The 14,012-nt window shown below is 44.0% G+C and overlaps 1 protein-coding gene across 2 annotated transcripts in view; it reads left to right on the top strand.

The window, feature by feature from the left end:
• The window catches only part of Polq (DNA polymerase theta), a 73,055-nt gene extending 64,842 nt beyond the window's left edge, over positions 1-8,213 (top strand). For both annotated transcript variants that reach the window (XM_041673161.1, XM_041673160.1), the window contains 4 exons: positions 1,242-1,366; positions 3,398-3,551; positions 6,789-6,904; positions 7,299-8,213. In XM_041673161.1, coding sequence (XP_041529095.1) covers positions 1,242-1,366; positions 3,398-3,551; positions 6,789-6,904; positions 7,299-7,412 — 509 coding nt within the window. In that variant the 3' untranslated portion in view covers positions 7,413-8,213. The remainder of the gene's footprint in view (positions 1-1,241; positions 1,367-3,397; positions 3,552-6,788; positions 6,905-7,298) is intronic.
• The last annotated feature ends 5,799 nt before the right edge of the window (positions 8,214-14,012 follow it).

Genomic DNA, 14,012 nt, shown 5'->3' with positions numbered 1-14,012 from the left:
TTTGGGACTTGCCGGCTGCTGGAACTGGGCAGGACAGAAACCCCAACAGACAGCCTGCTCCTCCTGTTACAGAAAACATTGCTTTGTTTTTCTCTCTGCAAGACTGAAGTCATGCTGCTCAAAAAGCTACTGACCATGTACCAGAAGCCCTGTTGGAGAAAGGCAGAGGCAGAAATGGAAGGCTATGGAGTGATAAAAGGGTCTTTCATGGACAACTCGAACCTTGGCCCTTCTCTGAACCTAAGCCTCACTTTTTACACTCTGAACCTAGGAATCTTGGTCCTAGAGACTTGCTGTTGAAAGTCATGGTTGCTCTGCTTTGTAGATAACTCATCATGTTTGAAACAGTCATGGGCCTTGTAGAAATAGTGTTGAATGAGAGACCGACTCATGTTCTCACAGAGCTCAAGTTCCTTCCCACATGCTCGGCAGAGAGCAGCCATTAGGAAGGGAAATGTATTTATTTCTCACCTTCTCAGATCTTCCAGTGCAGTGTCCACTCTAGTTTGTGGATCGATCCCTGTCCTTGATGTAGAGGGGAGAGGAAAGGCATCTGGAAGTAGTATTGATCCTCTGTTGGGCCCACAAGGGAGAGTGACGTAATCCTCAGTGGATCTGGTCACCAGTTTGGCAGTTTGTGCTCAATAGCACCTACTGTTGGGTTAAGATACTTACTATAGGCACCTTTTTAAATTTTTTTATTTTACTACCCTTTGTGTCTGGATTTTTATTTTTCCCCCTCAAATTTTAGTGAAAGTCGCTTTGATACTTGCAAAGATAGAAGGCTTTGTTCTAAGTAAGTAAAAGGACTGACATTGCTGGGTTAGACTCACAGCATGTCTTCAGAGGGGATCCACTGAGGTGTTTCAGATGCCGCCCGCTTTCTGCAAGCTGTATGTCTGTGTCTGGGTTTAGGGCTGTGCATTTCTAGATGACCGTGAACTCCTAAACTTGGAGTTGAAATTTAGAAGCAGGAGTAAGATATAAAGAAGGAGAGAGGGGAAGAGACTAGGAACCCCACTTTCAGGATCGCACGGACAGGACACCTGCAAGTAAGGCCCTTCATAGGTTAGAAGGTAGAGGGACACAGAAGATCTAGCAGTGGCACTCTGTGACAGAGCACGGGCTGCGATGAACAGTCAGAACAAGAACCAGGAGGCATGGTGGGTTTGTTGTATTGAAACAAGCAATGACACAGAGGGTGGACTGTGGTTGTAATTGTTTCTGTATTTTCTTTGCAGGAATTAATCATTTCATGAGGGACACAGTGAAGAACTGTAGAAGAGATGGATTTGTTCAGACCATTTTGGGAAGACGTAGATATTTGCCAGGAATCAAAGACAACAATCCTTATCATAAAGCCCATGTATGTTGAAATTTCTCTGAGTTTTGACATGTATTTTTCAGCAGAGTTGGCCATCAGTTTTCAAAAGGGCTTCTGGAGTGATGGCACAGTTTAGTGTAAACATCTGCCCACTCAGACTTCAGCGTACTACTAGCCGTGGTGACTAGTGATAAAAAAACACCTTTCCCCAATGCTGGGGTTGAACATTCGGGCATCAGTCAAGCCAGGCAAAAGCCCGTCTTCATTCCTGTTGGTTCTCCTTCCCTCCCCCAGCTGAAAGAGAGAGAGAGAGAGAGAGAGAGAGAGAAAGAGAGAAAGAAAGTGTTGGCTTTCTATTGCACCCCAATAGTTTACCAGGCCTCTTCTACTAGTTTGTTCCTGGTCCCAGATATGATTCCCCAAGCCCCTAAAGCCTATTATATCTTGTCAGCTTTCCACACCTTCTGGCTGCTGCTTATGGAATCTTTTGATTACTCGAAGAGAAAGAGTGTCTTCCAATGCCAGGACTATTTTTTCCCTTGGTTTCTCCCTTTTAAAAAATTGCCTAGATTAGGTTGGTCTGTGGGTATGGCTATAGAGAGTGTCTTGATTGTTAATTGATGTAGAAAGACCAAGACCATTGAGAGTGTCACCATTCTCTAGGCAGAGGGGTCCTGAACTATATAAGACAGGAGGAAGCAGGGTGAAAGCAAGCAAACAAAGTCCATACATGTATTCTCCCTCTGGTCTTGACTGTGTTTTGCCTTCCTACCTTGTCTCACCCACAGTGATAAACAGAAGCCTGGTATCAGCCACGTAAACTCATTCTTTAAGTTGCCTTTAGTCAAGAAAACAAACTCCTGTGTGTAATGAGTGAGAAAGGCAGCAATGACAGTTATGCAGCCTACTGCACAGAGATGGCTGGTTTCACAGAGGCAGAGTGGTGACCCTCTGAAACCCAGTCATTCTTTAGAGTTCACAATAGCTTTACTGCAAATGGAGACCGCTTGTTCGTTTCCTGGCCTTCCAGACCCAAATAATCAAACAGAAACTCTATTAATTACAACACTGTTTGGCCTATTAGCTCAGGCTTCTCACTAACTCTTATATCTTAACCCATTTTTATTAATCTGTGTGTGACCACAGGGCTGTGACCCACTGGTAAGGTTCCTGCATCCTCTCCTTTGGCAGCTACATGGTGTCTCTTTAACTCCGACTACTGTCTCTATATATCTGTTCGGATTTCCCACTTGGCTTTATTCTGCCCTGCCATAAGCAGAAACTGATTCTTTATTAACCAATGGTAATAAAACATATTCATAACATACAGAGGGAATGTACTTTTATCAACATGTCACTTTATCAACAGTTAATCTCTTGAGCAGATGTTGAATATACTTTAGAGCTTGGGTATAGCATCTTCAGAGGAACACTTAGCTCCACTGACATTGACTGCCTTCCTTAAAGAGACTCTTGCCATTTCACAAGCCGTTAGGGGCACCAGAACTAGTATTTGTGAGCAAGTTGCCCCTGGATATTAAACCAAGATCCCTCCTCTCTTGTTCTACAGTTGACCGGTAGCAATTATTTCAGGGAAGGTATAATTTAATACTTGGGGCCTACTCAGGCCTTCTGGCTAGAATTTGTGGGGGATGAGGGAGCCATTGGTCTAGGAAATGTCAAACGTGTGTTACAAAGAATATTCTTATGTTTATTTAGAATCAAGAGTATTTTTAGGAATAAATCTTTAGAGTGAAGTTTGTAAAGAGCCTCAAGGCTCTAGCTCTTCTAGAATAAATGGCAGCATTCTAAGCGCAGCAGAGCAGGGGGACCCTAACTGAGCGTTGAAGATTTTTAAACCAAAACAATCCAACCTGATGCTCAGTCTAGTCTCATGTGGAAGGCACAGAAGGGTGGGCTAAGGATTGCTATTTTAGGATGAGACTTCCCTGTTGGTGTCCTGGGTCACATCTCAGTCTAGAATTCTGGCTGTAGACATGACCACTGATTTGTGAGTACTGAGGCCCAATGTGAGGCCATGTTGACTCATCCTTAAGCACCTGTTTTTTATAGGCTGAACGTCAGGCCATCAACACTACAGTCCAAGGATCAGCTGCTGATATTGTCAAAACAGCCACAGTTAACATTCAGAAGCAATTAGAGACCTTCTATTCAGCCTTCAAATCCCATGGTCATCGGGAAAGCATGCTCCAGAATGGCCGAACAGGTTTGTCTGCCAACTAGGCACTTGCCAGATCTAACATGGTGAAAATATTTGCACCCAAAAGGGGGGTATGGGGAGGGTGTATTTTATATTTTACTTCTAGGAATCCTCAAATATTTTGGTGCCAGATGCCTTTATACTCTTGGAAATTAATGATGCCAAGGAGTTGTTATATAGAGAGATCATATATGCTATAGTTACCTCATTGGAAATTAGATTATTTTCAAGCTTGCTTTAACATTTTTTAAACAATAATATAATTAAAAATAAACCTTTCAAAAGAGGGACGCTGAAGAGATGGTTCAGAGGTTAAGAGTGCACACTGCTCTTGCAGAGGACTTCAGTTCAGTTCGCAGCACCCACATCAGAAGGCTCACAATGGCATGTAACTCCAGCTGCAGGGGAATCAACACCTCTGACCTCCTCAGAAGCCTGCATTCACACACACATACCCAAAAGTCAGCCTTTAAAACAATAAGCATACCATGTTTTAACACATAAGTAACAAGTTTTTATGAAAGTATGTCTTTTTTGGATCAGAGGAAAATCAGTCATGGGGTACTCTATTTTGCATTTCTATTAGTCTCTTTAATGCCTGACTTGTAAAAAGATGGATTCCTGCTTCTGTACCACTTTGAGGTGTTTTTTTTTCTTTGATTGTTTTTGGTTTTTCGAGACAGGGTTTCTCTGTGTAACAACATTGGTTGTCCCTGAACTCACTTTGTAGACCAGGCTGGCCTTGAACTCAGATATCCATCTGTCTCTGCCTCCTGAGTGTTGGGATTAAAGACATGTGTCACTACCACCTGGCTTTTTGTATCACATGTCCTGTGTCCTCTATGAAGTCTACAATGATAAACTCCAAGTCTTAGGATGCTCATGTATTTCCCATGACGTGGGGATTTGTGCCCTATCCCAAGACCACTGTTTGCCTTGCTGTTGATTTATGAGAGATAACCAAAAAGGCAAACCCAGCAAAAGCAGCTAGGGTGCTGTAGGAAGTCAGTCTGACTGCACATGCAGGAGTCAGGAGTCCTCTGTGGCTCCAGAGCACAGTTAGGACCTTGATGACGTTCCTGTTTGTGACCCCAGTGCTCTCTGAGGTGACCTTACCACATAGTCTTTTGCTAATGCTGTCCTCTTTGCTTCTGTCGTTGCTGTTGTTATTTTCAAGGTCTTTTCAGGTTCTGTGCCTTGTTTCCTGGAGAAAGCTTTGCTTCCCCCACGTCTGTTACATGTCCATGCTTTCACTCCCACTACCTCGTGTCAGTGCGAGTGAGGCGTCAGTCCATGGCCACAGCCTTGGTTTTAATTTCCTTGGAGAAAGCTGAGGTTTAGGGCACTCAGGGCAAGGGTAAGCTGCTGGCCCTGGGCAGAAAAAATTAATAGCAACAGTTCAGGATGGAATTTGCTGCTTCTAGAAGAGCTTTGTATAGTTTACAGAAACTATGTAGAGATTTAGAAGTAGATGTTTGTAACCTATGGGTTGAATGTAAAATCCTCTAGCAACACTGCATCCCCTGAATAAACAGCTGTGTGACTCGCAGGAGAGCCATGCCAGCAGGACTCACAGCTGCACCTGTGTGCCTGGGGTTGTCCCTGAAGATGGTGTCATGCTGAGTGCTAGGAGCTATAAAGGGACAGTGATTCCCAACAAGGCAGAGGACACAGAGGACTAGAAACTCACTTGCCGCACTCTGGGTCAGAAGCCTGGAGCCAGGGGAAATGGTGAGATGATCAGTACAGAGAAAAACGAGAGCATCTGGACCAGTGCTTCTCAGTTCCCCAAGGCTGTGACCCAAACCATAAAATGATTGTCAGTGTTCCTTTGTAACTTTAATTTTGCTACCGTATGAATTGTAATGTGAATATCTGATATGAAAGATTTCTGATATGTGGCCCCTGTGGCAGAATCATTTGACCCCAGAGGAGTCATGACCCACAGGTTGAGAACCACAGATCAGAGAATCACAGGTTGAGAATCAAAGATAGTCCCTGTGGTTAGTGGGCACCATGGAGCAGGTAAATTTCAGCCAGGCTGGCACACAGACAGCTTAGATGTCTTGGTTCTCAAGCTACCTCTGAGCAAACTCAGGCTACAGACCATCGGTGCACTTACAGGACTTTATGGCAGAAGTGCAGATGTTAGCGGAAGGGGAAACTTGTTGCTGGGCATGAAGGATAAGTAGGAAATGTCTATGCCAGGAAGGAAGGACTGCTGTGACGCGGGAGCACACGGGAGATGCCGTTGCTCTGAGGGAGCCAGTCTGCCGTCGGCCCTGCTGGTTAGGGAAAGGAGTTGAGCCTAGGACAGGGCTTCTTCACCACTTTACTAGACACTGACCTGCAAGATGGCTGGAAATCCAGATCCTTGCTATTAAATGGACACACTCTAACCTGCAATTCATGGTACTAACAAATGTACTGAGTTCCCATGTGGACCTAGGTTTGCAAATGTCCAGAGAGCACAGTTCGTCAGGAAAACACGGGTTCTGTGCGACATATCTAACCACATCAAGGCACCAGGAAAGCCCTTTTGAAACATAGCCTGCTAAGAATTGACTCTGCTGGATGAAGGTTCTATGATGACATTTAAGATAGTCATCAGTCTGGAGGGGAAGAAGTGGGAACTGGGATTGGTATGTAAAATGAGAAAAGATAGTTTTTTTTTTAAAAAAAATAGGTGAATTTTAAAAAATCTTAGCAATAGAAGTAATGAACAAAATTGTGTGGAAAAACATTTTTTAAAAAGGGAATTGACTCTGAAGCTAGGCAGTGGTGGTGCATGCACTTTATCTCAGCACTGTGAAGACAGAGACAGGAAGATTCTATGTGCGTTCAAGGCTAGCCTGGTCTACAGATTGAGTTCTAGGACAGGCTCCAAGCTACAGAGAAACCCTGTCTCAAAAACAAAGAATTGACTCTTGCCTGGAGTAGTGCTCGGGCCCTATGCCACCTGGTGCTGCCACGCATCGGGTGAAGGAATCCATGGGAAGAGAAGAGGCTGGATACTCAGGAGAAACAGGCTGGAGAAGTCTTAGGATGAGCTCCTGATATTCCGTCTATTTCTTCTTTCTGCATGTTATTGGGGGTTTGAGTTCCCCTGTTGGTAAGGCTAGGGAGCTGCCAGCTTCAGTTCTCCTGACAGTTCCAAGTCCTATGTGTTTCAGTATATTAGTTACAATGCCATGTTTTCAAAATTATTAAGAACAAAGTAGTTTTCTATTTTTCTTGGGGCAGGATTGTTGCCAAAGAGAAAACTTAAAGGGATGTTTTGTCCTATGAGAGGCGGCTTCTTCATCCTTCAACTTCATGACGAGCTTTTATATGAAGTGGCAGAAGAGGATGTTGTTCAGGTATGTTTGCGTACACTGTCCATTCTGTAGGCAGCAGATGGAGGGGTCAGGAGGACTGGTCCTTTGCCATGTGTGGTGTATTTGGACCTGCTGTAGCACAGGCTGGCTGTAAATGTTGAGTCCCTACAGGGAGAAAAGCTAACTATGCTCAGCTGACTGAATGTAAGGGGACCCTGATGCAGAGATGATTGACTGGGAAACAATAGCCAAAAGTCGGGCTTGCTCTGAGGGTTTCCAAGTTCTGAGCTGCTCATGAGAGCAGGGCAGTCTCTATACCTGATTTATTTAAATACCACTGAATACAGAGCGCCAGTAAGGCTTATCCCTTTCTCAGTGGGTGAACTGGGAAACATCTGTGGACTGGGCAGCCTTTATTAACCCCTTTTCTTTGTAGGTAGCTCAGATTGTCAAGAATGAAATGGAACATGCTATAAAACTTTCTGTGAAGCTGAAAGTGAAAGTGAAAATAGGTGGCAGTTGGGGACAGCTGGAGGACTTCGATGTCTGATGGCGCAGGTGACCGGGTCCAGTTGGGGACAGCTGGAGGACTTCGATGTCTGATGGCGCAGGTGACCGGGTCCAGCCTGTGCAGATATAATCACTTACTTAGCTCAGAGACTGCCCTTCTGTCCACCTCATGAACATCAGCTGTCAAGTCAGGATGCACTTAAATGATCAGTTCTGTAGTCAGTTTCTGTGTGGACCAAGGTCTAGTCCCTGCAGTCTCTTCAGATTTTGAGGGGAGATTTAATAGCTATTCTCACCCTTCGTATCTATGAATTTGCCTTTCCTAATTTATTGTAGCTCAAAACAGTCTCAGAATATGCTTGAAAATGCACTTAGCACTTTGGGTAGAGTGGTTAAAAGTGGAGCTGTGGCCTCAGGGCATTTTCTTCCTCCAAGGACTCTGCACTGTGATGTAACCTCCTAGAGTCAGGCAGTGGTGGTTCCCGTACATTAGAGCTATACAGAGTGTATGACCTTTTTGTCCAATAAAGACTCCTGAAGTAGACTTTAAAACTCAAAAATAGGTCGAACTCTGTAAGATAGACGTACGAGAGGAGCCTAGAAATGGATTGTCATGAACTGTTGTCACTCGCTCTTTTTCTTGACAGTTCCCACAATGGACATGTTTGGAATACTCTTAAATGAGCCATTCCCCATAAGAATTTTTGTCCTGTCAGGGATATTGGTTGCAGTTGAACCTAACTCTGCCAGGCCAGGAAAATGCCCCTTATCAGCCCTTCTAGGGCCTCTGTCTGTGTTTGAGATGTGGAGAGAATAGTAAGGCTCAAAACATGTATTTGTATACTCCAACTGATAGTTTTTGCTGTTGAAATAAATTTATTAGAACCTTATATCAATATTTTTGCTTTTTAAAATAATCTTTTTGGTCTAAGAGTATCAGAAGCCTTTCTCCTTTATTTAGTTTTCTCATTTAAGAACAGTTTATTATACTGTTTATCATATACATATTATCAGATGATTTTATGTATATGTTAATCATGATGGGAAGAGATACCTGCTTCAGCTGGGCAGTGGTGGCGCACACCTTTAATCCCAGCCCTCGGGAGGTAGAGGCAGGTGGATCTCTGAATTCAAGGCCAGACTGGTCTAACAAGAGCTAGTTCCATGACAGGCACCAAAGCTACACTAAGAAACCATGTCTCAACTCCTCCCCCCATTCACCAGAGAGAGAGAGAGAGAGAGAGAGAGAGAGAGAGAGAGAGAGAGAGAGAGACCAGCTTTATTAGACAGAGTTGGATAGGTATGTTTAGGGAGGGGTGAGGGGGCAGAAGATGGCCTCAAACTCTGTCCTGACTACTCTGCTCTTAGATGATGGGATTATAGCCAGGGACTTCCAGGAACTGCTTTATCCCTTGAGGTGCATGCACACGCACATGCACACACACACACATAATCAGCCGGGTAAAGAAATCCATAGAATGGGAGACTCTGCCACCTGCACATCTGAATGAGGATTAATACCCAGAATATATGAAGAAAATGACCAAATGATCCATTCAAAAAAATAGGCTTGTGATCTAAATAGAGAGTTCTCAAAAGAAGAAATAAAAATGACTAAGATATATCTCAAAAAAATGATCATCACTGCAGCAAGGGAAATGCAAATCAAAACAAGTTTGAGATTATCTCACCCTCATCAGAAAGGCAAAGAGCAACAAAACAACTGATCTGGGGAAAGGGGATCCTCACTCACTGTGCTGGGATTGTAGACTGGTCCAGCCCCTCTGGAAATGCTAAAAATAAACCTACCACATGACCCAGTCATACTACTCCTTGCCCAGAGGACGTGGCATCCTACTATACTATACAGGTATCTGCTCGGCTGTGTTCATTCCTGCTCTAAACAAATGCCCTTCAACTGATGATTATATGCTATGCAATATACTATGGAATACTATGCAACTTTAAATAAAAAGACATGACGTCTGCTGACAAATGGATGGTACAAGAAAAGATTACATTGAGATAATCTAGTTCTGGAAAGACAAACATGTTCTCACTCATCTGTGGCTCCTAATTCAAATCTTCAGATATGAGTCTATAACCTAGAGTAGCCACAGGAGCCAAGGAAGCAAAAAGGAACCCTGGGGTGTGTGTGTGGCAGGGGGGTGATAAAGAGGGAAATAACAGGATTAAAGTAGTTTGAACAGAAACGTGGAAAATAAGGAGGTGTGACTAACTGGGAGAAGGAGGGAGGTAAAATAACCTGAAAACAAGGACTGATCAACAAGATATAAAAAGACCTCAAGAAACTAGACATTAACACACCAAATAATCCAATTAAAAAATAGGGTACAGATCTAAACCAAATTCTCAATAGAAGATTCTCAGATGGCTGAGATACATTTAAAGAAATGTTCAATATCCTTAGTCCTCAGGGAAATGCAAATCAAAATGTCTCTTAGAGTCCATCTTACACATGTCAGAATGGCTAAGATCAATAACACAAGTGACAGCTTATGCTGGTGAGGATGTGGAGCAAGGGAAAACTCCTCCACTGCTGATAGGAGTGCAAACTTGTACAGCCACTTTGGAAATCAATATGGAAGTTCCTCAGAAAATTGGGAATCAATCGACCACAAGACCCAGCAGTACCAATTTTAGGCATATACCCAAACGATGTGCAATCTACCACAAGGACACTTGCTCAGCTATGTTCATTTGTAATAGTCACAACCTGGAAACAACCTAGATACCCCTCAACCAAGGAATGGACAAAGAAAATGTGGTACAATTATACAATAGAATACTACTCAGCTGTTGAAAATAATGACATCAGGAAATCTGGAGGCACAGCTCCAGAGAGACGAGGTAACAAGAAGGGTGCAAAGGGGGACTGAAGTTTCCGTCCCACCAGGTCCCACATCTGTTGACCAGATTTTTCTGTCCTGCCTGGTTCTGCAGCCATTTGGTCCCAAAGAAACACACAGAGGTCTACAATAATTATAAAATGGTTGGCTTAGTAGCTCAGGCTTCTTATTAACTCTTATAACTTATATTACCCCATAATACTTGTCTGTGTTAGCCATGTGGCTTGGTACCTTTTTCGGCAAGGCAGTCACATCTTGCTTGCTCTGTGTTTGGCTTCCTCTCTGGGTGATGACTGCAGACTGAAATTTCTCTCTTCCCAGAATTCTTGTTGCCCTGCCTCTACTTCCTGCCTGGCTATTGGCCAATCAGCATTTATTTAAAATACAAGTGACAGGGTAGAGACCTTTGTCCCACAGCACAGAGATGCACAGATTTCCCTAGGAAGGGGAATAGAAGAGATCTCCTTGGTAGACTGGGGGCCTCTGGGGATGGGAACATGAGCGATCAGGTTGGGGGTGGGTGGAAGGGGAGAGTAATTAAAGAGATGTCTTGATGAAGCGGGAGGATAGCATTTTAAGATCAGATTTTAAGAAACCTTGTACAAGGGAAACTCCCATGAATCTACAAGGATGACTGCAGCTATAACTCCTAGCAGTAGTGGAGAGAGAGGGTGCCTGAATTGGCCTTCTTCTGTAATCAGATTGATGACTATTTTAATTGTCACCAGAGAGCCTTCATCCAGTGACTGATAAAAACAGATGCAGAGATCCACAGGCAAGCTCTGGGCCTAACTTAGGGAATCCGGTTGAAGAGAGGGAGGAAGAATTTTAAGAGCAGGGGGTGGGGGGAGAGGGATAGGGGATGCAGATGTCAAGGTTACCCTAAGGAAACCCACAGAAACAACTAACCTGAGCTGATAGGAGCTCACAGATTCTGAACCAACAGCTGGGGAGCCTGCATGGGACCCACCTAGGCCCTCTACATATGTGTGACACTTGTGTAGCCTCATCTGCTTTTGGACTCCTTCCACTACTTGGTGGAAGCAGGTCTTGTCCCTAACACTTTGGCTGGATTCCAGGAACCTATTCCTCATACCGGGTTGCCTTGCTCAGCCTTAATACAAGGGGAGGAGCTTAGTTCTACTTCAATTTGATAGGCCATGCTTTGTTGGCACCAATGGGAGGCCTGCCCCTTTCTAAAGGAGGCTGAGGAAGAGTGAATTGGAGGGAGGGGTTGGGAGGAGAGGATGAAGGGGAAGCTTAAATCAGGATGTAAAGTAAATGAATAAATTTAATTTATAGTAATAAAGTGCCTGAAAAAGTCATTAGGAATCATATTGCTTATTTACCTAAAATTACATATAATACATATGTCTATGTATATGCATATAGCTTTCTTCAGCTGGCAATTGTACCCCTGCCCCCCGCTCACGCAGTCTCAGTGCATCAGAGCTGCAGCCTCTGCAGCAGTGTTCTCGACACCTGTCCCCTCCACCGGAGCTGCCTCGCACTGTTGAGGTTGTGTGTTAGGCCGCTGACAGCAAGTGTTGAGGCGACACTGGGGGCACAGCAGCAGAACAGCACACTCACACCAGAGGTACAGGGAGAGGGCTGCTGATAGCCGTGAGGAGGCACAGAGACAGCACAGTAGGGCACAGCAGAGGCACAGCAGCAGAGAGAAGGCTACTGAAAGCACAGCAGCGAGACTTCCACGATCCTGCCTTTCCCTAATAAACTCGAATGTGGGTTTGTTGAGCTCTGCGGTTTACCACTCACGGCCGCAGAAACAACAGCAATCAGTTGGTTTTCTACAATACTGATAATTTGTGGAGAAATCAGAGAAGTAATTCTGTCCTCAAAATGCACACACATACATGTGTGCACACACCTTAAGAATAAAGTGAGGAAGAAGTGAAAGAACTTGGAAACAAAAGTTATCAAACCCTGAAGAAAGAAATTGAAGATCCTAAAAGGTAGAAAAACATTATGTGTTCTTAGGTTGAAAGAATTAATATCACCATCAGCAACGTGTGACTTCAGTGTAGTCTCCTAAATACCAGTGACGTTCATCACAAATTTAGAAAAGGCAATTCTGAAGATGATGTAGAAGCACAGAGAGCCAGCGCGGTCTTGAGTCATCAATGCGGAACTGTCCTGAGTGAGCGAATACAGAGGCTGAGAGTTCATCCCTAAACCCTTCTAAGTTTCAGGACCCCTTGAAGAGGGGAGGAGAAGGGCTATGAAATGTCATCTAAGGAAGACCGTCATTGTGAGCCTAAACTCAAGGCAGTTGTGGATGCCCACTTTGGACTGGCACAAGAATGGGCCCATCAACCCCTCTGGATCAAAGAGGGACTTGGGCCCTGGCCTTCAGCCTGGAAATACTTGCTCCTGATAGATTCGGGGAGAGGAAGAGCCTTTGCCTTCAGCTGTGTACTCACTGGTGACTCCACCGGGCTCTGAAGAACAAGTCCAACCCAATGTTTGCACAGAGGGCCCTGCTTAAGCTAAATGTCTCACAAAACACCAGAAGTCAGGGATTAGTAAGGGACTGGAAGGGATGGAGGAGGCGAACCCTGCAGTGCTAGGAAAGAGAGAACAGAGGGTGTGGGGTAGAGAGTGACCACCATACATTATATACCTGTGTGAAATTGTCAAAGAACAAATGAATCGATTCAAAAAAATATCCAAAGTTAAAAGTATCATGACACTTGATTTCAAGACATACTGCAGAGCCACAGTAACCAAAACAGTCTGGTACTGACATAAAAACAGAGACACAGGCTGAGGAAATAGGACAGGAAACCAAAAGCCAAATTCATGAACCTACATTACAAGGTTTGGCAAAGATACCAAACACATTGGGGAAAACCATCCTCATTAATACACTCTGCTTGGGAAACTGGGTATCTACACACGGAATATTGAAACTTGACACCTGTCACTCAGTGAGTCTAAAAATCAACCCCAAACAGATCCAAGGCCGTAAGACCTGAAGCTCGGAACCTATGCTGGGGAAACGGGAAACTGCAAGGTGTTGGTGGAGGCCATAGATTTCTAAACAGGATCCCAAACATGGGAGACGAAACTGAAGACTAACAAGTGTGACTGCATCGAACTGGAAACCTGTGCGTGACCTCACTGGCTCTTCATCCGTGAGGTTATTTACCGCCTAGAACATATAATGAACCGAAAGATAAACCAAGTATGCTCATCTAAAAATGGGCAAATGAGCTAAAAACAAACATTTCAATAAAAAAAAATGTGTCTGGTCTGTCAGTATGTGAAAGACAAGTTCAATGCTATCAGTCATCAAGGAGATAAAAACTAAAATTACAGTGAGTTCCCAGCTCATACCAACTACAATGCCTGTTATAAAAACAAATCCCAAACAGCAAATATGCTGCTAAGGATGCAGATGAAAACGAACACACATTCAGTGAGAGTGTTGTTGGAAAGCAAGTGGAGAGTCCTGAGAAACCCGAACCTGGAACTGCTCTGCACCCAGCTATCTTTGGGCACAGATCCAAAGGGTACGGAGCCAGTTTCCTGCCTACTCGCCTTTATGGCAAGCTTAACTCTAGCTAAGAGGGACTCAACTTAGGTAGCATCAACAGAATAATAGATATAGAGAGACATAGACCACAGAGTTTTGTTGAGCTGTTAAAAATGAAATCCTGTCACTTGCAAAGATAGAACTGGAGGGCATTGTGTTAAGGACAACAGAAAACCAGACACAGAAAAGACAAGTGTTCCATGCTTTTTCTCAC

Source organism: Microtus oregoni, unplaced genomic scaffold (genome assembly GCF_018167655.1).
Source record: "Microtus oregoni isolate MIOR12 unplaced genomic scaffold, Mior012 000023F_ref0000262, whole genome shotgun sequence".
NCBI classification, from domain to species: domain Eukaryota; kingdom Metazoa; phylum Chordata; class Mammalia; order Rodentia; family Cricetidae; genus Microtus; species Microtus oregoni.
Note: the sequence above shows the minus strand (reverse complement) of the source record. Positions and strands in the feature narration are given on the sequence as shown.